Below are 23,510 nucleotides of genomic sequence, written 5' to 3'. Positions count from 1 at the left end.
GAAGGTACACATAGAATTAAGGAAGGTGCATGAAGAGTAGCCCAAATGAGAACTATGAATGCAAAAAAGTAGCACACCGATGCAAAGAGCGGAGAGATGCAAGCTTATGATTTGCAAGCATTCCTCAGATAGCTGGAATTTGATTCACCAAGGGTGAAAAAAAATGCCAATCTCACATTCCTGGGATTATTACTTTGTCCAAAAGATGGAGGTGCCATCCAGAATTTAAGAGATGGGATTTGGTTAAGTATACAACAAGTAAAACTGTCGTTCGATTACAGACGCCTTAATTATTTAATCATATGTAGTTTAAACAATTTAAACCCTAAAGAGAGTCATAACCAACTCCCTTCATGGTAGAAGTTGTCGGCTTCATCTCTACAGTAAAGAAGCAAATACCTTGTAGCAATTTCATAGAATCATAGAATAGCAGAGTTGGAAGGGGCCTACAAGGCCATCGAGTCCCACCCCCTGCTCAATGCAGGAATCCACCCTAACGCATCCCTGACAGATGGTTGTCCAGCTGCCTCTTGAAGGCCTCTAGTGTGGGAGAGCCCACAACCTCCCTAGGTAACTGATTCCATTGTCGTACTGCTCTAACAAGTCAGGAAGTTTTTCCTGATGTCCAGCCGGAATCTGGCTTCCTTTAACTTGAGCCCGTTATTCTGTGTCCTGCACTCTGGGAGGATCAAGAAGAGATCCTGGCCCTCCTCCGTTTCCAGCCCTGCTGGATCAGACCAAGGGTCCATCTAGTTCAGCATTCTCTTCACACAGTAGCCAACCATCTGCTCACAGGAAATCCTCAAGCATGACATGAGTGCAACATGTTTCACCCATGTTCTCCAGCAATTGGTGTACATAGGTTTCCTGCCTCTGTTACTGAAGGGAGCACATAGCATCAGGAAAAGTAGCCATTGATAGACTTCTCCTTTAGAATTTGTTTCAGGCTGCAAGTTATCAGGACAAGTAGCCATTGATAGACTTCTCCTTCATGAATTTGTTTCAGGCTGTATGGTGGGGCAAGTTTGCATGTCTGACTGATCCACCCCACCCCAGGGAAAAGTGCAGCACTGAAGAACATAAGAAGAGCTATGCTGAATCAGACCAAGAATCCATTTAGACCAGCATGTATTATATTATGTTCACTGTGTGAACAGCATTCTGTTGAACAGCTGTTGGCCAGGAACCCACAAGCCAAACATGGTGCAACAGCACCCTCCCACCCATGTTCCCCAGCAACTGGTGTATACAGGCATACTGCCTCTGGTTCTGGAGGTAGCACATAGCCATTAGTACTAGTAGCTATTGATAGTGTGAGGTAATCAACTGTGAGCCATTGATCCTGTGAGGTACCTTGTGAGGTAAATTAGGCTGAGGGACAGTGACTGGCCCAAAGTTACCCAGTGAGCTTCATGACTTGTCCTTGAGTCTCCCATTTCTCAGTCCAACATTTTAGCCACTGGCCCATGCTGGCTCTCAACCCCCAAAAGTCTCCTAAGGGTGTCAGAGAACCCCCGGCAAAGGCCAAATATGTGTCATGGGGACTACAGTGGGAAAGGACAGGGGAGGGTGTGTGTGGAGACATTCAAGTGGGGGGCAGCCTGCATGAATGGAGCCCGTATTAATGCTTAAGTTCTTCCCCCTCCCTCTTTTTCTTCTCACTGCAGGAAGTAAAATATTCAGGCTGCATTTGTCACCATAAATTATCGAGGTAATACAGCTTAAACAGCAAATGACCCATAAATTATGGCTTCTTCTTGTAACTTGGTATCAGAGACAGAAATATTACATGTCCCTGAGGTGATCACCTCGTGCAATCCTTCACACAGTAGCTGGTGTGTCAGAGAGGACGGGTGTGATGCTGCGTTGGATTCTGACCTAATACTCACCCTGTGCTGCTCCATGGATCACCCGTCCCCTAGTTCTGCTGGCCAAAGCCTCCGTCTTGGTTACTTAATTATCTTAGCTACTGCTACTTGCTTCCTCTTGGCCCCAAATGCTGAGGACCTCTTGCTACAGCTGTGAGTGTGTCTTGCTTTTCCAGTGGAGACTGCTTATACTCCTAGCCATCCATGGCCAGGGTTCTCTGGGCCAGCAGAATGAACCAGGGTGGCTTAGCGTTACATGTGAACAGGCCTACTGTGTCCATGGCATCAGCACTGATCAGCGGGCTGCTTTGTCAGGCAAGCAGGACACCTGTCTGCAGCCTTCCCCGCTATGGTGAGATAAATTGTGCTTCTATTTAAGTTACAGTCAGTAATCCTTTCTAAATGTGCCTCTGCACAGATCAGTTAGTGCAGGCACGTTCCATGCAAACGGATGTCTCCTTTTGTCCTCTTCTTTAGAGATGTGTAGGTAGCAACCATACGCCCCAGATTTGCTCCCATTATCCACATTTAAAAGAGAAGTTCAGAAACATAGAATCATAGAATAGTAGAGTTGGAAGGGGCCTATAAAGCCATCGAGTCCAACAGATTTCTGCCTATTCCTGCCACAGAGGTCGGAATAGGAGAGGGTTTTTTGCAAAAACCAGCCACGCCTCTCACTCATTCCTCTTGGCAGTGATTACATTTTGACAGGCTAAAGAGAATATATGATTGCCATGAGAAGATTTGGGAAGTCCCTCAGCCCTCAGAAGTTCCTCAGCTGCCCTTTGGAACGGCATAGTGCTCCGAGTTCCCTTTCTTTTTAATCTGCATTGGCGCAATGCAGAAAGTAAACAGACCCTGAATCCGCTCTCCGTTTGCCATTGTAAAAAAATTAGCCAGCTGCATATGGGAAAGGTGGAGGAGTAAGAATCACGCCTGTGTTAGTTTTAGTCCATCATCCTATTTAAAGTGCAAACAAGATAAGGCTTTTACAAGAGGGGAATAAAACACTGAACCTGGGGAGAGGGGAGAGGTTAGTAAGAGTAATAATTCTCTGCATTTAAATGGGTAGCTGTCCAAAGAGCTTCTGGGCGTATGTAGTGTGAGTTTTCATTTTCTTTGAACGCTTCATTTTCAGTACTGTTTTGGGTAAACCCCCCCCCCCCAATTTCAAAAGTGGTTTTCCATGGTGCAATTGCAGAAGAAGAAATACAACACTGAAGCCCTCTCAGCCATGCTGAAGTAATACCCGAGTAGATCTTTGAATCCCAGCCGTTTGCATTTTGGGGTGTACACAGAATTCCCCACATCCATTATCTCAAGCAGGCCGAACGACAACCTTGTAAGGTAGGTCAACAGTATTGCTATCGTGCAGGAAGTCCACCTAGTGCATGTATGGCTGTTGACATGACGTGGGAGAATCATGAAAACATATCGCACTTTACGGAAGGAAACGTGACACAGCCTACCTTCCAGGATTGTTGAAAGAATGCCTGAGATCATGTACATGAGCAAACACTTGGAACACTCAAACGGTGATCAAAGGATGCAGTATTTATTATGCATAGCATTCACGCTATTTACAATGTTATGAAGTGAGTGCCAATCCTTTTGCAGCCAAAACAGCACCACATTTCTTTTTCTTTTTTTTTTTAAAAAAGGGGATACTGTCCATGTATGCTCAGAGAAACCCAGAGGTTTGCACAGAGGAGGGGATAAAACCCAAAGCAGAAAAACATTAGGAACAGCATTTGTGCGCATGTGAGCAGTGGGGGGGGGGGCACACAGAATTCTCCTGCCCTGACCATTCTCCCCATCAGAGAACAGAGAGCTTTGAAGCCATGAATCTGAAGGCCATCTGAAAGTTAACCAACCACACATTCAGGGACTCTTGGGCATGCCTTGAAAGATTTGAAGACTCTTTCACACACACACACACACACACACACACACACACACAGAGAGAGTTGCAAAACTATTATCATCATACAAAGCCACCTTGCTGTATTTCTTTAAAGGAACTTACTTCGTGTTCTCAGGATTGATTCTATGGAAGTACTGATGCATGGTACGATAGAGAAGTCCCACAATGGTAACCCAGTCTGTTGGGGCTGAGGGGGAAGGAACATTGGTCAGTGTTAAAGCTTGGAGAAAGAGTGGAAGAAATCACCATTAAAATTCACACTGAAAGTAGACAGCCTTACCAGGCTGTTTTGCCATTTCCCACTTCTCCTCTAATGAGGCATTCTGAACACTTTCCCCCTGAAATGAGGAGCGCCTACCAGCAATTTTGGGAAAGGGATGTCAGCAAGGAAGACAGTGTGAACTTCTCACCACCGCAATAATGTAATGAAGCTAAACCCTCAGGTTATTAATTCATCTATTTGGAAAATTACCTCAGGATGACGTCGAATTGAAAGGCAAAACGCTCAGGGAATTGGAATGCAAAGAGCAGCTCAAATAATCCAAGGGTTTCTATACCAACCATGAATAAACAGATCTTTAAAGAGACACAACTATACTGCCTAGTTATGCCTGCTTTATACCGGTTGCACAGTCAGGGATCGGTTCCCTCCTGCAAAGAATCCTGGGAAATGCAGTTAGGCGAAGGTAGGGATTTATGGATTTTGTACAATCCATTCCATCTGCATTTCACAGATTGTCAAGTGATTCTCATTCCATCATCCACTCATTGGCGGAATCGGATTGTTTTACCAATTTCCCAAATTTGCCAAAATTCACATTCACACAAATTTGCACATGCAAAAATGTGGAAATCCCCCCCAAAATATGAAATCCCCCCAAAAAAATGCACAAATCCCCTCCAAATGTGCATTTTCATGCCTTAGCATATGGGAAAATGTACATTTTCAGCCAGCGCTCCTTTCATGTATTTCCCTAGGACTAAATTTACATACAATTCCAGAAAGTAAAACAAAACAAACCAAAAAAACAGTCTGCAAGTCTGCAGAGTCCATTCAACTGGAATCCACGGGTCAGAATCATAGAAATTTATTTGATTCCATTGCGGATTTTTTTTCCCAACATCCTGACATAAAGGTCTCTAATGTCTCTTACAAATCTACAGTTTCCCAGAATTGTCCTCCAGATTGAAGTAAGGATACTGGAGAAACCTGCAAAAGATTCAAAGGAGTTCAGCGTCCCTCAAATCTGATCTGCGAATTCCATAGAATGAAAGAATCAGAGACAGAATGGATTTTACAAAATTAGGCCCCCGTGTTTCTTTGCCCCTACGTTAGATAGGGTGACCATATGGAGAGGAGGACAGGGCTCCTGTATCTTTAGCTAGGGTGACCATATGGAAAGGAGGACAGGGCTCCTGTATCTTTAGCTAGGGTGACCATATGGAAAGGAGGACAGGGCTCCTGTATCTTTAGCTAGGGTGACCATATGGAAAGGAGGACAGGGCTCCTGTATCTTTAACAGTTGCATAGAAAAGGGAATTTCATCAGGTGTCATTTGCATATATCGATAACCTGGTGAAATTCCCTCTTCATCACAACAGTTAAAGCTGCAGGTGCCCTGCCCTCTTTTAAATCTGGTCACTCTAGTATAGCTCCTGCAGCTTTAACAGTGGTGATGAAGAGGGAATTTCACCAGGCTCCCCAAATATACAAATGACAACTGCCGAAATTCCCTTTTCTATGCAACTGTTAAAAGATACAGGAGCCCTGTCCTCCTTTTCATATGGTCACCCTACTTTAGCAGTAGCATAGAAAGGGAAATTTCAGCAGGTGTGATTTGTATATATGGAGAACCTGGTGAAATTCCCTCTTCATCACAGCAGTTAAAGCTGCAGGAGCTATACTAGAGTGACCAGATTTAAAAGAGGGCAGGGCACCTGCAGCTTTAACTGTTGTGATGAAGAGGGAATTTCACCAGGTTCTCCATATATACAAATCACACCTGTTGAAATTTCCTTTTCAATACAACTGTTAAAGAGACAGGAGCCCGGTCCTCTTTTTCATAGGGTCACCCTACTTTTGACGAAAGGTCATGTCATTCTTATTGTGCCAGGCTTTGGGGTTGTTTAACTTTGCACCCTGCTGCAAAAGCTTGTGGCTCTTTTCATTTTCTGTCCTTTTGTGTTTTCTTGTGACATTATTGTGCATGCTTTTCACCTACAGGGTAAGTCTCCATGGGGAGGCATTTGTATCTCAGAGGTGGGATACGTATCCTCTAAATAAATAAATAAAATAGTTTTAAAATGGCTTTCCATAAAAAAATTGGGGGATGGGACTAAAACTAATCAGGGATCATTGGGACAATGGGATGCACTCACAGAGTTATGCGGACAAGTGTGTGTTGCAACAAAATGATGCTCAGCACACTTGCAATGAAAAATGTAAGACAATTTACTTTAATGACAGCGGATCCCTGATCCAGAACTGGATTTTTTGGGTTGGGTTCTGTACTTTGTTTACTTACTGGATTTTGGATCTGATCTTTATGGATATCGGTTTTAATAATTACTATTCCATGTTCTTTGATTACTCTCTCGGGAGCGCTTCATACTTTACGACCAACATGTGGAAGTCCTTTGAATCAGGCAAGAGGAGTGTCAACCTGACCTAGTTGTCCTTTATTGCCTTTGGCTCAAAAACTAACCTCAACTTGGCTCCGTGTTCCAGCCTTCCTCCTAAATTCCTCTTTGCTGCTCAGCATTCCTGCCTGCAAGTCTCACCTCCAACTCAGCCAGCAGAGAGAATGTCCGATTAAGCTGCCAGTCTGATTGCATTCTTACCTTGGAGTAAGCCCCAGTGAATAAAGTGGGGCTTACCTACAAGTAAACATGCACAGGTGTTGCATTGTAAGGATTGCAGCCTTTAACACACTTACAAGGAAATAAGTGTCATTGAAAACAATAGGGCTTACTTTTGAGTAAAACTTTATGGGCTTGCCCCGGGTGTGTGCCAATGGCAGTGCCTTCACATAAAGTTAACATTCCGACGGTAAGTTTTTTTCCTAGACTGTACCACTTGGAACTGTAGAAGATGGATTGTGTGTTTGAATATCACCCCCCAGCCCGAACACCACCACCATCTGAAAATTTTGGATTTCATGCCTAATGAGGTCAGGGAGAATTCTCATGGCAGAATTTTCCCATTGCAGAGTTTTCAAACATGCAGTCACCCTGACCTCCAGCCTATAGTGGTACATTCCAAGGAAAGCTTCTTTGCTTGATTCTGCCAAATCTTTAAAAAGAAGCATAGGCAGCTGCCAGTCAGAGAAAGCAATACTGGTTCAGTTGGACTGAGTCAGCAGGAGGCAGCTTCGTATGTGCAACTAACAATGAATGGCAGCCATCTCTCCTTCCGTCTTATAAATCATGCCCGTACCTTTGTACTGGAAAGCTTCAGCCGGGATGGAAATATAGCTCTGTCCTTGCAAGGGAAAGCGGTAATGAGGCCTGTTCAGGTGTTTTGGAGGTATCTTGACCAAAGAGTATTCTGTGTTTTAATGTAAAAAGCAAGGAGAAGGAGGAGGAGGAGGAGGAGGAAGGGGAAGAGGAGGAAAAGAAGAAGAGGAGGAGGAGGAGGAGGAGGAGGAGGAGGAGGAAGAGGAAGGGGAAGGGGAAGGGGAAGAGGAGGAAAAGAAGAAGAGGAGGAGGAGGAGAAAGAGGAGGAGGAGGAGGAGGAGGAGGAAGGGGAAGGGGAGGAAAAGAAGAAGAGGAGGAAGAGGAGGAGGAAGGGGAGGAGAAAGAGGAGGAGGAGGAGGAAGGGGAAGAGGAGGAAAAGAAGAAGAGGAGGAAGAGGAGGAGGAAGGGGAAGGGGAAGGGGAAGAGGAGGAAAAGAAGAAGAGGAGGAAGAGGAGGAGGAGGAGGAGGAAGAGGAAGAGGAGGAGGAGGAGGAAGGGGAAGGGGAAGAGGAGGAGAAAGAGGAGGAGATATAAACAACAATAAATTATTATTATTATTATTATTATTATTATTATTATTATTATTATTTACATTTCTATACCACCATTTTGATTTTTATATATTTTAGGCCTGTGGCAAAGTGGCCAGGAATAGGCTGGACTAATACACAATAGACGCTGCAAAAAGTCAGGCCATCAAGTGATGATTGCAACCACCATGCAAAACACATGGCCATATAAAAAAAACCACTTTGGGAGAGCTGATGCATGACTGAATCAAACAGGAGTGATTGATTTTGCTTCCTTCCCTGCATTAATTGTATAAACACTTTGGTTGTGGCTGCAACCTTCCCCTGCACCCAATTAAAAAGGGGGGAGGAAAGCTTCCTGTCGCTTGTCAACAAGTGGAAATCCACAGGCACGGAACCATCATACTGTGAGAATCCAGGCTCCGGTTTCCGGGACAGGTGCCGGGGCGTGTGCCAAATAGAACTCACCTGCCACAGATGATGTGCCTTCAACAGTTATGGTTGACGGGCTCCCTCCGAGATTGTGAGCCACATGGAACATCACATTGCCGATGGTTTCAACTAACCCTCCAATGATGGGCGCTGTCTGGAAGCCAAAAAACACACAATGATGAGCAGGTGGAGTCACGGAGCGAATCTTATGTCCAAAGCATGGAGCAAGCTTGAGAAATGATCGTCACTCATTGAACAGGTCATAGATGGTGACGTGGAGGTAAAGAGATGGTTTGACAGTCAGACAGACATGCACATCCGTAGGCAAGTGACAAGAAGCCCAGTCAAGTTGCTCAGGCTGAGGAGACATCCAGTTTTATAAAATCAGAGATGGGCCATGTCGGTTCCTAGTGTCACCTGATCCCTGCCAGGCTGGCAGCTGCAGTACCACCTATCATCTGTAGTGGTGGCAGTGCAGAAGAGTCCAGGCTAGTAGCTTTCTTTGAAAGTACCATGCCCCAGTGATATGGGAAGAAAGGTGCCTAGATTTTACCACCCAAAATGTCCCACCTTATTTGGGGACACGCTGGCTACAACTGGGGCCCAACCCTCACATTATATCACTTAATCTCCCATCAGTTTGATAACTCACAGCCAAATGAGGAACAGCCTCTGATGAAAAGTGCTTTGTGTTCAAAGGTTGAGATCATGGGCACGCATACACACACACACACACATCAGTTGAAGGTTGCAATGTCAAGAGGTGTGTGAGAGAGAGCATGAATGAGAGACAGACAGACAGATACAGACAGACAGACAATGGTCTATTACTGACCAATGGTCTATTACTGTCTGGAAACAAAGCCCTATGAAGAGAGACTGAAAGAACTGGGCAAGTTTAGACTGGAGAAGAGAAGATTGAGGGGAGACATGATAGCACTCTTCAAATACTTAAAAGATTGTCACACAGAGGAGGGCCAGGATCTCTTCTCGATCCTCCCAGAGTGCAGGACACGGAATAACGGGCTCAAGTTAAAGGAAGCCAGATTCCAGCTGGACATCAGGAAAAACTTCCTGGCTGTTAGAGCAGTACAACAATGGAATCATTTACCTAGGGAGGTTGTGGGCTCTCCCACACTAGAGGCATTCAAGAGGCAGCTGGACAACCATCTGTCAGGGATGCTTTAGGGTGGATTCCTGCATTGAGCGGGGGGTTGGACTAGATGGCCTTGTAGGCCCCTTCCAACTCTGCTATTCTGTGATTCTATGAAAACCTACAAATAGAACTTCCTTGACTAGATCTACACTACTGCTTCATAGCAGTATTGAAGTGCACTGATAGCTTCCGCAGGGCATATGACACATTCCATATACTACTATTATAGTGTTATTCCTTGCTTTTATATTCCAAATTATCCAAAATTCCACAACAAATGTCACCGTGCGTCCTATGAAGTATAAATGTAAGAGGGATATAGCATTACTATGACGGGGTCGTAATGATTTGACACAAGGTGTAGATTTTGCCCATGTCACCTGTGAGAGCAAATACATATTTTGAAATCCATGGATAAGGGGGAAAACAGCTTAGGAGAAGTGATTTGGAAGTGAGAAGTTGTGGTCAGCGAGAGGGTGAAGCACCCTTCTTTCCACTATAACTCCATTAAAAATTGCTCCCCTCCAGAAATGAGTTTTCCTAGTGGTGGAAAAAAACGTAGCTGGGAACATGCATTTGCAGGTAAGGTAGAACAAGGCCTTCAGGCATTACCTCTGATGTGTCAATCAAGCCCGGGAGTGAAAGCACACCTTCCACCGCTTGGAAGAAAACCTACAAATAAATAATAGCCAGGTTATTTTGTTATCACAACCTCCTCCTCCTGCTGCACCCTGCAAGGGAAAAGAGTGCAAGGCACTCCCTGGGAGCATATATTCATTCTAAAATAATAGACACATATTCATGCATGTCACAGGCAGGCATCCTTGCCTGATGCTTAGCTCATTAGATATTGTACGGTAATATTTTAAAGCGACATGATATTTGTTGACACTAACAGGACAATAAAACTCTGATTACATTAGCATTCATTTATTCCCCGGTGCGAGATACTTTAAAAATACACGTAGGAATTGTATGAAATCAACCAAATCAGCAGGAAGGTGGGCGAGAGATGCCTGTAGGATATAAATAAGGTTGCAGTCTCATTAAACTATATATATATAATTTTAAATATTTGTAATAAAAAAAAAAGTAGTCCTCTTCCTTAAGGTATATGTACAGCAATTGTTCCTACAAACAGGAAAGGGAATCTATTACAGTTTCCTTTTCCATTCCGATAATTCATTCGTTCCATTAGTTTATAGTTTTCTATTACCAAAGCACTTTCAGTAGAAGGGCCGTAGCTCAGTGGTGGAGCATGTGCTCTGTATGCAGAAGGTCACCACAGAATCATAGGATAGCAGAGTTGGAAGGGGCCTATAAGGCCATCGTGTCCAACCCCCTGCTCAATGCAGGAATCCACCCTAAAGCATCCCTGACAGATGGTTGTCCAGCTGCCTCTTGAAGGCCTCTAGTGTGGGAGAGGCCACAACCTCCCTAGACAACTGATTCCATTGTCATACTGTTCTAACAGTCAGGAAGCTTTTCCTGATGTCCAGCTGGAATCTGGCTTCCTGTAACTTGAGCCCGTTATTCCGTGTCCTGCACTCTGGGAGGATCGAGAAGAGATCCTGGCCCTCCTCTGTGTGACAACCTTTTAAGTATTTGAAGAGTGCTCTCATGTCTCTCCTCAATCTCCTCTTCTAAAGGCTAAACATGCCCAGTTCTTTCAGTCTCTCTTCATAGGGCTTTGTTTCCAGACCCCTGATCATCCTGGTTGCCCTCCTCTGAACACGCTCCAGCTTGTCTGCATCCTATTCAATTCCTTGTATCTCCTTATCCAATTCAATTCCTTGTATCTCCACATGGCTACTGGTCCTGATGGCTATGTGCTATCTCCAGTATCAAAGGCAGTAAGCCTACATACATTAATTGCTGGGGAACATGGGTGGGAGGGTGCTGTTGCACTAAGTGCTGCTTGTGGTTCACTGGTCGACAGCTGGTTGGCCACTGTGAGAACAGAATGTTGGTCTGATCCAGCTTGTCTCTTCTTATGTTCACATAGGGCTGGTGGGAACCCCTTCTCGCAGTTGTTGTTTATTCATTCAGTCGCTTCCAGCTCTTTGTGACTTCATGGACCAGCCCCATGCCAGAGCTTTCTGTCGGCCGTCACCACCCCCAGCTCCCCTGAGGTCGATTCTGTCACCTCCAGAATATCATCCCTCCATCTTGCCCTTGGTTGGCCCCTCTTCCTTTTGCCTTCCACTTTCCCTAGCATCAGCCTCTTCTCCAGGGTGTCCTGTCTTCTCATTATGTGGCCAAAGTACTTCAGTTTTGCCTTTAATACCATTCCCTCAAGTGAGCAGTCTGGCTTTATTTCCTGGAGTATGGACTGGTTGGATCTTTTTGCAGTCCAAGGCACTCTCAGAATTTTCCTCCAACACCACAGTTCATACTTCTCCCATACAAAGGTGTTAAGGTCTTCATGGGATGCCCTTCTCTTGGGACCTCTGCCATCAGATACATATTTGGTGGCAATGCAAGAGAAAGCCTTTTCAGTGGTGGCTCCCAGACTCTGGAACTCCCTGCTGAGGGAGACTAGGATGGCCCTTTCTCTGTTGTGCTTCCACAAACAGACAAGGGTGTTTTTATTCAGGCAGGCCTTTGGCATTTAAACTGGTTTGTCACTGGAAGAGTTCTGAAATTGGTTGGCCTGCTTTTTTTTTCCTTCCATGTACTGTTGTGTTTTTAATTGCATTTTTAATGTATTTGTTTCTGTGATGTGTTTTAATTAAGATTTTGTTTTTGGATCTGGCTGTTGTTGTTTGCTGCCTTGAGGGCTTTTCTTTGGCAGAAAGGCAGGCTATTAAATAAATAGATCCATTTTGGCTACAGGAAGATCTAGACTCAGAGCCAAACAGGACAGGTAGCTCCAGACTTAAATGCAAGCACAATACGGATGACCTGCCACAACCTAGCATTTGCAGGAGGGTAAGGGGTGATCCAGATTGAGGTCAAGCAAGGTGCAAAGGGTTAACACCCCCACCCTGCCATGCTACGGTCTCAATCTGAATTGGATGAATGTAGTATTACTACACATGTCTGTTCTTTCTTAGTGTGCCATAACAATGCTAACAGTATTGGGAATTATTCTCATTATAAGCAATGCTATGGCTCAGTTAAGACGCTAGCCAACACAGTGTGAAAACTCCACTCAACGGTTGAGTTTTCAGGGTTCACTCCCCACACAACATGTTCTAACTCCAACGTTGTGTGACTGTGGGCTCCTATGGAGTTGAGTAAAATCCATCGCCATGTTTGATAGACAGTTCCTCCTCCCTCGTTCCTCTCAATGGTTTCCCATCAGCCACTGCTGAAAAAAAAACCCAAAAACCAATCGCAGCAGCTCTCCTAGGGGGGATCCGCACATCGCTCCCAGAGCGCTTCTATGCGACCCCAGTGCACCCCGAAAACGATAGTCTGACTTCCCTGTAAAAGAAACGAGGAAGAGCCGTCCATGCCGCCGCCGCCGCCGCCGAGGAGAGCTCTCCGCCGGCGAGGAGAGCTCGGCAAAAGAAGGTGGGGTGAAGAGCAGAAGAAGCTCTCTACCCCGCCTTCTTTTGCCAAGCTCTCCTCGGTGGCGGAGAGCTCTCCTCGGCAGCGGCAGCGGCGGTGGCATGGACGGCTCTTCCTCATTTCTTTTACAGGGAAGTCAGACTATCGTTTTCAGGGTGCACTGGGGTCGCATAGAAGCGCTCTGGGAGCGACGTGCAGATCCCCACTTAGAGTGGCACTCACTCCTTTTGCCACTCTTGCCAGGGAACTCTGTAGCCAGAGGGAAACGTCAACTCAACACAACGGAGCCCTCCCCACAACAGCAACACAGCCATTGTGCATGAACTCTCCTCTGCACAGTGAGGATATTCAGCATGGAGTGTTTTCCAAAAAAAAACCTCTCCACTGTGGGGTTCTAAAACCTCTATTTAGGAAAGTATTCTCTGAACTGAGCCTATGTCTTAGAACAGGTGTGTTGAACTTCACGTCCGTGGGCCAAATTTGGGCAGGCTGCAGTCCCTCTGGGGTTTATCAGATGTTCATGACTTCTCCCCCACCCCTTTCCTTTCTGACAGCTGATATTTTGGGCTTTTGGGCTTCACCCTCACTCACCACTGTAACAAGGCCACCAAGAACTGAACCAAGTTCAGTTCTCTAAAACTGAACTTGGCCTTGGGGCTGAAAGGGATTCAACAACCCTGCCTTAGAACACTCCAGATGTGACTAGTGAACTAGCCAATGAATCCAAGCAACCGTGCAAAAAATCATGAAAGGTTGCCACACAGAGGACGGCCAGAACCTCTTCTCGATCATCCCAGCTTGCAGGACATGGAATAATGGGCTCAAGTTACAGGAAGCCAAATTCCAGTTGGAAATCAGGAAAAGCTTCCTGACTGTTAGAGCAGTACAACAATGGAACCAATGACCTAGGGAGGTGATGGGCTTTCCCACCCTAGAGGCCTTCAAGAGGCAGCTGGACAACCATCTGTCTGGGATGCTTTAAGGTGGATTCCTGCATTGAGCAGGGGGTTGGACTTGATGACCTTATAGGCACCTTCCAACTCTACTATTCTATGATTCCGTGTTTCACATTAGGTCCTGCTAAACCCTCCTTCTATCGCACCTGTTTTTTTGTAATTTTTCCCCACCAAGATGTTATTTCTTACTTCCCTAGACAAAGCCATCACATTTTCTCAGTTTCTTTTTTCTTCTCTTTTTTAAAGAGTATATATAAACCCAAAGAAAGGTTTATGACAAAAGAGAAATAACAGCATGGACATCATTGACAATTTAATTGCTGATGCTTGCACAGGCATCACCAGTTCAGTATATCCCAGCATTCTGATTCAATCTGCACAGGAACATGGTCATAATTTAGGTTGGACAGTTTCAGATTTTTGCCCTCCCATAAGTCAGTCTGGTTTTTGTTTTTTAATTCCACTTTGGCCCCCTCCTGGGCACCTTAGACCATGTCTGTTATACATTGGATATAAAAAATGGAAAGGGGGACTAATACTGTATTTATTTTCCTTTTGTCTGAGCCACCAATCTGAATCTCTAGTGCCATTAACCCTGGGTTTAGCATCACAATCGCTGTCAAAAATCACGGCTGATTACTGTCGCAGCTCTCGTTCCAGCCAGCGTTCAAAAGAGGAGTAATCCGCCTGTCGCCGTGAAATCAATGCCAGAGTTTTGTTAGCAGGAAGTGAGTCCGTGACCCCCAGCTAGTTCAAATCCTCCAGGCGTTGATGATTGTAATGCACAAAAGAAAGAGGAAGGGCAGGTTTTGAGAGCCATTCAGTTCAGCCAGATAACAGGGCTGATATGGAAACTCCGCGGATATCAGCAGAAATTCTGCCTGAATGGAAAGCGGGAAATGACCCGTGATGATTGATGGGGCCCTCTCACAGCCTAGACTGACCTACATGCCCCAAAGAGGGGTAAGACCTCATTGAGGAGGAGCAGAACTTGCTTCCATTTTACTTCTCCACAGTTACCAACCACAACCTCCAAAGTCTTTATGGTCTGGCCCAGGGGTGTTGGACCTCCGAGGCCAAATTCCACAATGGAGAAGCTTTTGGAGGGGTGCATTCCACTGGTGGGTGGAGCTTAAGGCAAAGGGGCAGGGCTAAAGGGTTGGGACTGAAAGTTCAAAGGATACTAGCAAATTGTATCGGGTGACCACATGAAAAGGAGGACAGGGCTCTTGCATCTTTAACAGTTGCATAGAAAGGGGAATTTCAGCAAGTGTCATTTGTATATATGGAGAACCTGGTGAAATTCCCTCTTCATCACAGCAGTTAAAGCTGCAGGAGCTATACTAGAGTGACCAGATTTAAAAGAGGGCAGGGCACCTGCAGCTTTAACTGGTGTGATGAAGAGGAAATTTCACCAGGTTCTCCATATATACAAATGACACCTGCTGAAATTCCCTTTTCCATGCAACTGTTAAAGATACAGGAGCCCTGCCCTCCTTTTCATAGGGTCACCCTAAAATTGTAGCGTAATGTTTTTCTTGTCAGGAACTAAGGGGAAGAATTTCAACCTTTTAGAATGGGGGGGCCCTGCACCCTAACACTGTTGCACCTGCTGAAGTAACCAATAATACATTTACCACAGGACAAATCCACCACTTGCTGTTTGATCCCCATGATATGTTTATTTTTTCTCAGTCTACAGACAGAGTCTCTTGTGGGCAGCTCAACAAATAGCCTTGTATGATTAAGATATGAAATAAATTTACCTTAGCATATTGACTAACAAATGAAGGGGAAATTTACCTTAGTAAATTGACAAACAGATGAAATGCATTTACCTCAGTAAATTGATAAATTACCTCAGTACACTGATTAACAGGTGAAGAAAAATTACCTCAGTAATTTGATAAATGACCTCAGTATGCTGATTAACAGGTGAAGAAAATTTACCTCAGTGAGGTTGAAAGCAGTATTTGCAGTAATAGGTTCATTGGGTAAAGCTTGGAAAATGTCTTCCAGATACTCCAACATAGGAACTGTGTGTTGGAAATTTCCGCTCTCCTCCGTAAGGTTAGTTATGATGGGCCGATAGGCATTGCTAGACAACTGAAAGATGGATGCAAAAAAATTAGTGATACTTCCTGTTCCTCATCTTGCTAACCATTGAAATAAATAGTCACTTTGATCATCACATGGCCTTCAGAATCTGGGGTGGGCAATTTGTGGCCCTCCAGATGTTTTAACTGAAAACACCCAGCATCCCTCACCATTGGCTATGCTGACTAGGGCTTTGCTGACTAGGTGTTGGCCGAAACATCTGGAGGACCACAAGTTGCCCACTCCTGTTCTAAATGCTACGTCCCAAAACAGTTTGATGCAGCCAGTGTCTTCCCTTACAGCAAACTCTCAATGAATTTACTGGATAATTTCTTGTATACTTTTGCCTTTTAGCTTCCTTGAAAGGGTTCCCAAGGTGGCTTCCTGATTAAAAACACAAAGATACAATTAAATACTCAGATTAACCCAACGCAAGTTCATGGGTCGCTTTACCACTGCAACCTTCTCTCTGGTTGGCTGTTTTGACGCCTGAGTCCTTTTTCCCTCTGTCCAAAACTCCACTGACAAAATAATTCCTCTTTCTTGTTGATTATATCTAGCACAAGCTCTTAATCTTTACTGTGAAAGCTCTCCACAGCCATAACGTGCTAGCTATATGGCCCCCATTTCCCCATTATCCCCGTCAGTGATCTTTGGGACTCCAGTTCCAACACCTTCAACCACCCACAAGTTTCTGCCTTCCTTAAGAGCGCTCCTCCCTTTCTCCTTTACTGCCCTTTATATTCCTTATACTAGGGTGACCTTATGAAAAGGAGGACAGGGCTCCTGTATCTTTAACAGTTGCATAGAAAAGGGAATTTCAGCAGGTGTCATTTGTATGTATGGGGAACCTGGTGAAATTCCCTCTTTATCACAACATTTAAAGCTGCAGGAGCTAGACTGCAGCTACACTGTGACCAGATTTAAAAGAGGGCAGGGCACCTGCAGCTTTAACTGTTGTGATAAAGAGGAAATTTCACCAGGTTCTATACAAATGAGACCTGCTGAAATTCCCTTTTCAATACAACTGTTAAAGATACAGGAGCCCTGTCCTCCTTTTCATAGGGTCACCCTACCTTATATTACCTCCCCAAATGACTTCTTGGTGTTACTTCTTTTACTTTCTTCAATTATCTCCTCAAGCACAGCTCTTCCATGAAGTCTTTCCACCTAACCTCTTAGTCCTCATACCCAACTGAAAGAAAGCCTGGGGATGTCCCCCTGTCCACCTTCTCCACACCATGCATAATTTTATGTGCCTCTATCATGTCTCCCCTGACCCTCCTTTTTCCAAACTGAACAATCCCAGCTATTGTAACCTTCCCTCACGGAGGAGATGATCCATCACCTTGATCATTTTAGTTGCACTTTTAGCAATTCCACAATATCCCTAGTTACAACCTGAGTGGATGGTAGCACAATTAGACAACTTTTCCATGGTGGATCCAGCTCTCGGCCACTGGGCTGCAGCTCACCACAATAAAATGTTCCCGACAACTAGCACTACGTGAAAAAGGTTTTAAGGGAAAACAAACATTTTGCCTATACACTGAGTGAAAATTGCTTTCCTTCTCATTCTGGCTAAACAACGCTTGATAACAGCAACGTCAAAAACCCATTAGTTTTTGTCTTGTTCATTTTGAGAGTCGCGGTGTGGGAGTTGAATTTCCATGGGGAAGGGGGAAAGGCCAAAATAGTCACTCTGGCAACAAGCGTAGTTGTGTGAGGAGTTAAAACTCAAAACTTTGTTTCTGATCATTTTTGCATCTTTTCTTTAAAAAGAAAACAAGGGAACGGAAGAGGCAGTTATGCAGTTGGATGAAGTTTTGTACAGAGCTGAGATTAATCTCAAGCAGGTCGTAGCTCAGTGGTAGAGCACCTGTTCTGCATGCAGAAGGCCTCAGGTTCAATCCCAGGCATCTCCAAGTAAGGCTGGCAAAACTCCTTACCATGGAGGCCTAACAAGTCACAAGGACAAGTGACTTCTGCACAAAATGGACTGTAAGGCAGAGGTTGGGTTTGAGCCTGAAATGCCAAACCACATATATCCCCCACCAGATACCCATTTTACAGAAAGAAAACTAGTGGTGTTCTGAGAAACATGCACACACTCACACAGTATTTCATATGCTTCTGGAGCATTCCCCTGCCATCAGAAATGGGGTTTCATAGGACCATGAGGAGCTAGACCAGGATCCAAACCGATTGCTTTTTTTACTGTTTTTTTTTTTCTTAAAAGTTGTTTGGAACCACGAAATGATAGAATTCTTTTCCCATCATAAACAGAGAGAAATTAAAATGCAAGAGTTTGAGGAATGTACCTACCATCGGAAAAGTTGCTGTTGCTTGATGTCCCCATGAAGCTGTTGAAGAAAACAAAGACTGGTCACCTAGAAACAAAACACACACACACAAAATATATATGAATTATTCCTTTGCTACACACACACAAATCACGGCAGAAACTGGCAAAGTCCTGTAAATATAAGCCCCCAATGAAAAGATCTGCCTGTTTGTATATGTGAAGACTACCCTCAGAGATAAATGATCAGAGGATCAGTGCTGTCATGGTATCTTAGATACAGCAGCGTTTTCAAGGATGCCTCTTCTTGAAGTTCTTCAAGTAGGGTCCTGCTCTGAATGTAGACAGAACACTGGCACCCTCAATGCCACCGTTTACAAACCAGGACCCAACGAGATGCAATGCCATTCACACAAGTACCAGCTCTGTTTGCCAGCAACTGGTGCATATAGGCTGACTGCAGTAACTGTAGTGATTGTTTCTGACAGTATACAATTTATTCAATTTGTTGATGAAGGCACTGTGTAAGGTGCAACCACAGGTGGAACTACGGTGGCATGCAAGAGACACAGGTGGAGGGGAGGAGAAGAAGCAGGGCTGGGCAGCTAGTTATCTACTTATCTAGAGCCTAAGATCATCTTCAGGTACTATCCAAAGTGCTGGACCCAACTTGGGAAGATAGTTCAGCACCTTGGATAGCTTCTTTAGACTTCTGGTGGGTTGTTTCTGAAACCCGGAATGGAATCTCTCCCACCACTGACAGAATTGGAGCCACCATCTTCCCCTGGCTGGAGGTTGTATCTACAACAGCAACTACTTATGGCTCTCACCTTATCCAGAGTTTTCAAACCCCGGTTAAGGGAGAAGTTCCTTTGCAATATCACAGAGGACATTTGGAGCGTTCTCTTTCAGCAATCTAGGAATAGTACCACCAGCCTTGCTAGAAAATGGCAACCTTTCCACTTACCTACAGCAGCTGTAAAATACTGCTCGACCTCATTGGGTGTGAGCACCCTTTCCCATATGATAAATTCATCAAACGCCCCAATGACATAACGCTTCGCCTCTGCCCCTGTCAGCTGATTGGAATTAGAGTCAGCGTAGCTGTAGAAAACAGTCCCGTTGGGATCGGTGGTGTTTAAGGTCCCGTTGACGTAGACTTTCAAACCATCTTCAGATTTCCAGGTGAACAAAACGTGAGTCCACTGGGGACCTGAAAAGCAGAGCAATACGGACACTGTGGTCCCATAAACCCACTTAAGAACATATGAAGAGCAATGTTGAATCAGACCAAATGCAACCTGTTCCCCAAGACTGCCACATGGGTGCTTAAAGGAGGTTCATTTTAGCAACCATAGCTTAAAAAGAAAGAAAGAAAGAAAGAAAGAAAGAAAGAAAGAAAGAAAGAAAGAAAGAAAGAAAGAAAGATTAAAACTGAACAAGTTTCTAGCCCATACGGCATTGCCTGGTGAAAATTCAGAAGCTGAATATGATAAGTAGGTGAATAAGATTTCCTGTGCTCAGGGGGCAAGATTTCAGAGCTCTGCATTATTCCTTTTTCCTCCCCAAGTCTAACAGAACCAGAACTATGCAAATAAGCACAATTTTGTAGCCTTTCTTCAGTTTGACCAAGTGGGTCCATTATATTTAAACATGCCACTTCATGCCTTTGTATTGAGAGGTGTGTGTGTTTTTTCGCCATTGGGTTCAAATGGCATAGGAGCACTATCGCTAGACTTCTGTTAAAGACAAACACCTCTGAACCATTAAAATTGAGGAGGATCACCTTTATCACTTCTTTAGCTCACAATAGCAATAAAGAAATATAAGGACACTTTAGGAGTTAATCAGAACTGGCCATTCTGTCTATTTCACTTGCTGCACTTCCATTATTTTTTGAAGCACAGGGTTCATATCATCCATTCTGTTTCCCCATTAGTTTGTGAGGGGTTGTTTGTTTAAAAATCCACACAAACACTCATAGGCATTTGTGTGTGCATTTTCTGATAATATACACACTTATATGCATTTTTTCCAGCTTGCATTGGCTGCCTATATGTTTCCGAGCCCAATTCAAGGTGCTGGTCTTAACCTATAAAGCCCTACAAGGCTTGGGACCACCATACCTGACGGAACGCCCCTCCCGACATGAACCTACCCATACACTGCGCTCAACATCTAAGGTCCTCCTCCGAGTGCCCACTCCGAGGGAAGCTCGGAGGACGGCAACAAGGGAGAGGGCCTTCTCAGTGGTGGCCCCCTGACTGTGGAATGATCTCCCCGATGAGGCTCGCCTGGCGCCAACGTTGTTATCTTTTTGGCGCCAGGTCAAGACTTTTCTCTTCTCCCAGGCATTTTAACAGCATTTAACAACGTTAAGTTTGTTTTTAATGGACCCCAGAATTGTTGTTTTTAAATGGATACTGTTGTTTTTATACTGTTTTTATGTTTTTTTAAATTTTTGTATACTTTTAATGTTTACTATTTTTAATTGCTGTAAACCGCCCAGAGAGCTTCGGCTGTGGGGCGGTATAGAAATGTAATAAAATAAATAAATAAATAAATAAATAGACAAATTTTTGCAAGCCTTTCGTGGGCTTATAAAAGCCTGCAAAAGCCTAAAAAAGCTTCTGCAAGTGTAACGTTTTAAAACACCATTTCCACCTAATGTATGTATTTGTGAGATGGAAGTAAGTAAATAAAGAGATGACACACAGAACATTGGGTTTAAACAGGGCCACATTTTATTAAAGATCTGCAAAGGGGGAACCCAAAGAGGCATCCAGTCTGGCCTCATTTTCAGACCTTTCTGAGTAGGGTGAGCTATTCACAGCCTGTGGGTTGGCACTATGCAATTCACCCTCCCACAGGCCACCACTTTTGGGGTAGGGAGACCTTCCAAGGTCACCGCCACCCAGGCCACAAGGCTCAAGGTGGGTGACAAAGGTTGGCCTCAGAGGTAACCCTTATCTCCCAGCCCAGCCACGGGGCTCAATGCTGGGAGCCCTCAGGAATTACCAGTCACCGCAACGGTGCTTGTGAATGCTCACCATTACAAAATCCCTCTGGATGCCTGTTCCTTCCTGCCTGTCATAAAATGTGACCAAATTAGCAATTAATGCCAAATCAACCTATTTATACTCCCACGCTGTCTTACAGTGTGGAGTAGGCCAAAAAAACCCAGCCATGAACAATTTAGAACATGGGCAAAAAATTCCTACTCGGCCCCGAATGGCGACCAGAGAACTCACACTGCATACAGGGAGGGAGCGGCGTGAACAAGAATGGAAGCTGGGAGGAGTAAGTGTTTCTTTTACAGGCCTGTATTATACCCCTCCCTGCAAAGTGGCACCACCTGCTCACCACCAATAGCGGCAGGGAACATCTCCATTCTGCCCCTGCACGCAAATGCTTCCCCACGCCCAGGCCATGCCGGGTGTGGCTGTATGGCCCTTTTGTACACAACTTCCTCTAATAGACACATTTTGGGACTGGAGAACCGCATTGCAAAATAGGGTGTGGGTGGGTGTGAAAACCAAAATATAATTGTGTTCCAGTTCATCTGCTAGTTCAGGAAGCACAAATTAGGTCGTGCCTTATTAAAATGTAAACTAAACACATTTCTGTCCCCATCACTGGGAGTTAAATGACATAAAATAGGAACAGGCAATCTCGTTATACACAGACTTTGCATCATTAGCTTTACTAAACCCCAGACTTTCTCTTGAAGCTTTATTTAAGATTCTCAATCAAATCAATGTAATATCTGGTTATAAGGTCAATTATTCCAAATCCAAATGACTTCCGATCAGTCTTCAGTGGAACACAAAGGGAAAAGACAGTGGAGACATTTTCTATAGCGAGTGAAACAACTCCAGTTAGATCCTTTGGTATGTAGACACTGGTTTGCTTCATTAACTAAATTAATGCAGGCAACAGAATCCAGCTTAATGCAGATCTGTGGCTAATTTAGGACATATACACAGAGCTCTGTCAATAGCTGCATAACAGGAGGCTGAAGTTCAAAAGATGTAGCTTTCCTCCCTCACAATGCAACAGTCAGGAGAGAATCTCTACTTTCAACATGTTTTCCCTGTCTGGCAGCTACTAAAGGCTCTTTCAGACTTTTGCAGGTACACCTTTTAATACAAAAACGCATCCCCTGTTATTCACTGCTGTTCACTGCAGCTAAACCTCTCCCATGAATCCATATAAATGTGGAAGCAAAAAATACCCAAAGGTACCTGGTGGGATGAAATTCGCCTCCCACTTCTTGAAAATCTGGCGATTGAACAGCTCTACAGAGCCTTTACTCTCGCTGAAGTAGACCTTAAATCCATTGGAAAGGACCTGATCCCCATATGCTGGGGGAGACTTGGTCTGTTCCTCCTGAGTCTTCCAGAAAAAAGAGAAGGTGACACCTAATGGAGGTAAGAGACACAGAAGAGGGATTGTCTGTGAGAAGGCAGAAGTAAACATTCAACTCTTCCATGTTTGGTTAGGAGCATGGTGGGAATTCAAAGCAGGTGTCCCTTCTTCAGCAGGGACTCCAGGATTTTAAGCAGGGAACTGGTAGCATGAGGCTTAGATATAGCCAAACAGAACTACCATAGACTGTGTGAGCTCAGACATTGGCATTGAAAGGAACAGGGCTACACAACAGCAGCCCTTGTGATTGGCAGGCAGTATGGAGCTTCTGAATTAGCCAAGCTTGATACAAATGCTAAGAACCTGGTCAACAGGATGGAACCTTCTTCTTATTACCCTACAGAATCTTCAGAACATGGGCCAATGCCTCCTCCAACCAAGATTACCCATTACTGAAGGTGCAGTGGTCAGGTGTCCATATTTACAGAGACCAGTCCTCTATTTGAAGGCATGCTTCATTTGAAGGTCTGTCCTATCTAATTCTGGTTTAAATATAAAGAATTCAGCAGAAAGGATGTTGTCCATCAATAGTTAACACCTAGACTGAAGAGGCACACCCGGTCACAGTTGTCCTCACTATGGGGAGATATGTGTGGCATTTCTAATTCAGTTATAGTAATTCTTTCTACATTGGCATCTAGACCTATAAATTAGCATATGCAAATTTTATGCAGAGCTGCATCCTCTTTTTTGATGATGCGTAAGTGGCCACCCTAAGCTCTACTCTGTCTGCTGACCTTGATTTCATTCTCTTCCTCTGCAATAAAGCTGATTTTAAAAATCCAGAGGGTGATTGTCCTTTTGGCACAAGTCACTGGAAATGCATCAATGGTCCTATATCTATTC

General features: G+C 44.4%; 1 protein-coding gene across 2 annotated transcripts in view; it reads right to left on the bottom strand.

The window, feature by feature from the left end:
• Window positions 1-23,510, bottom strand: part of ADGRD1 (adhesion G protein-coupled receptor D1) — a 192,207-nt gene that overhangs the window by 150,226 nt on the left and 18,471 nt on the right. Inside the window, exons 6-13 of one of the 2 annotated variants that reach the window (XM_063144072.1) lie at window positions 22,481-22,657; window positions 19,204-19,449; window positions 18,260-18,297; window positions 15,788-15,943; window positions 9,978-10,037; window positions 8,246-8,363; window positions 7,229-7,339; window positions 3,895-3,979 (exon numbers count right to left, since the gene is read on the bottom strand). In XM_063144072.1, the coding sequence (XP_063000142.1) occupies window positions 3,895-3,979; window positions 7,229-7,339; window positions 8,246-8,363; window positions 9,978-10,037; window positions 15,788-15,943; window positions 18,260-18,297; window positions 19,204-19,449; window positions 22,481-22,657 (991 nt within the window). Of the gene's footprint in view, window positions 1-3,894; window positions 3,980-7,228; window positions 7,340-8,245; window positions 8,364-9,977; window positions 10,038-15,787; window positions 15,944-18,259; window positions 18,325-19,203; window positions 19,450-22,480; window positions 22,658-23,510 lie in introns of both variants that reach the window. The other variant, XM_063144073.1, reaches the window with a different exon arrangement.

This window comes from Elgaria multicarinata, chromosome 18 (assembly GCF_023053635.1).
Source record: "Elgaria multicarinata webbii isolate HBS135686 ecotype San Diego chromosome 18, rElgMul1.1.pri, whole genome shotgun sequence".
Classification (NCBI taxonomy): Eukaryota; Metazoa; Chordata; class Lepidosauria; order Squamata; family Anguidae; genus Elgaria; species Elgaria multicarinata.
Note: the sequence above shows the minus strand (reverse complement) of the source record. Positions and strands in the feature narration are given on the sequence as shown.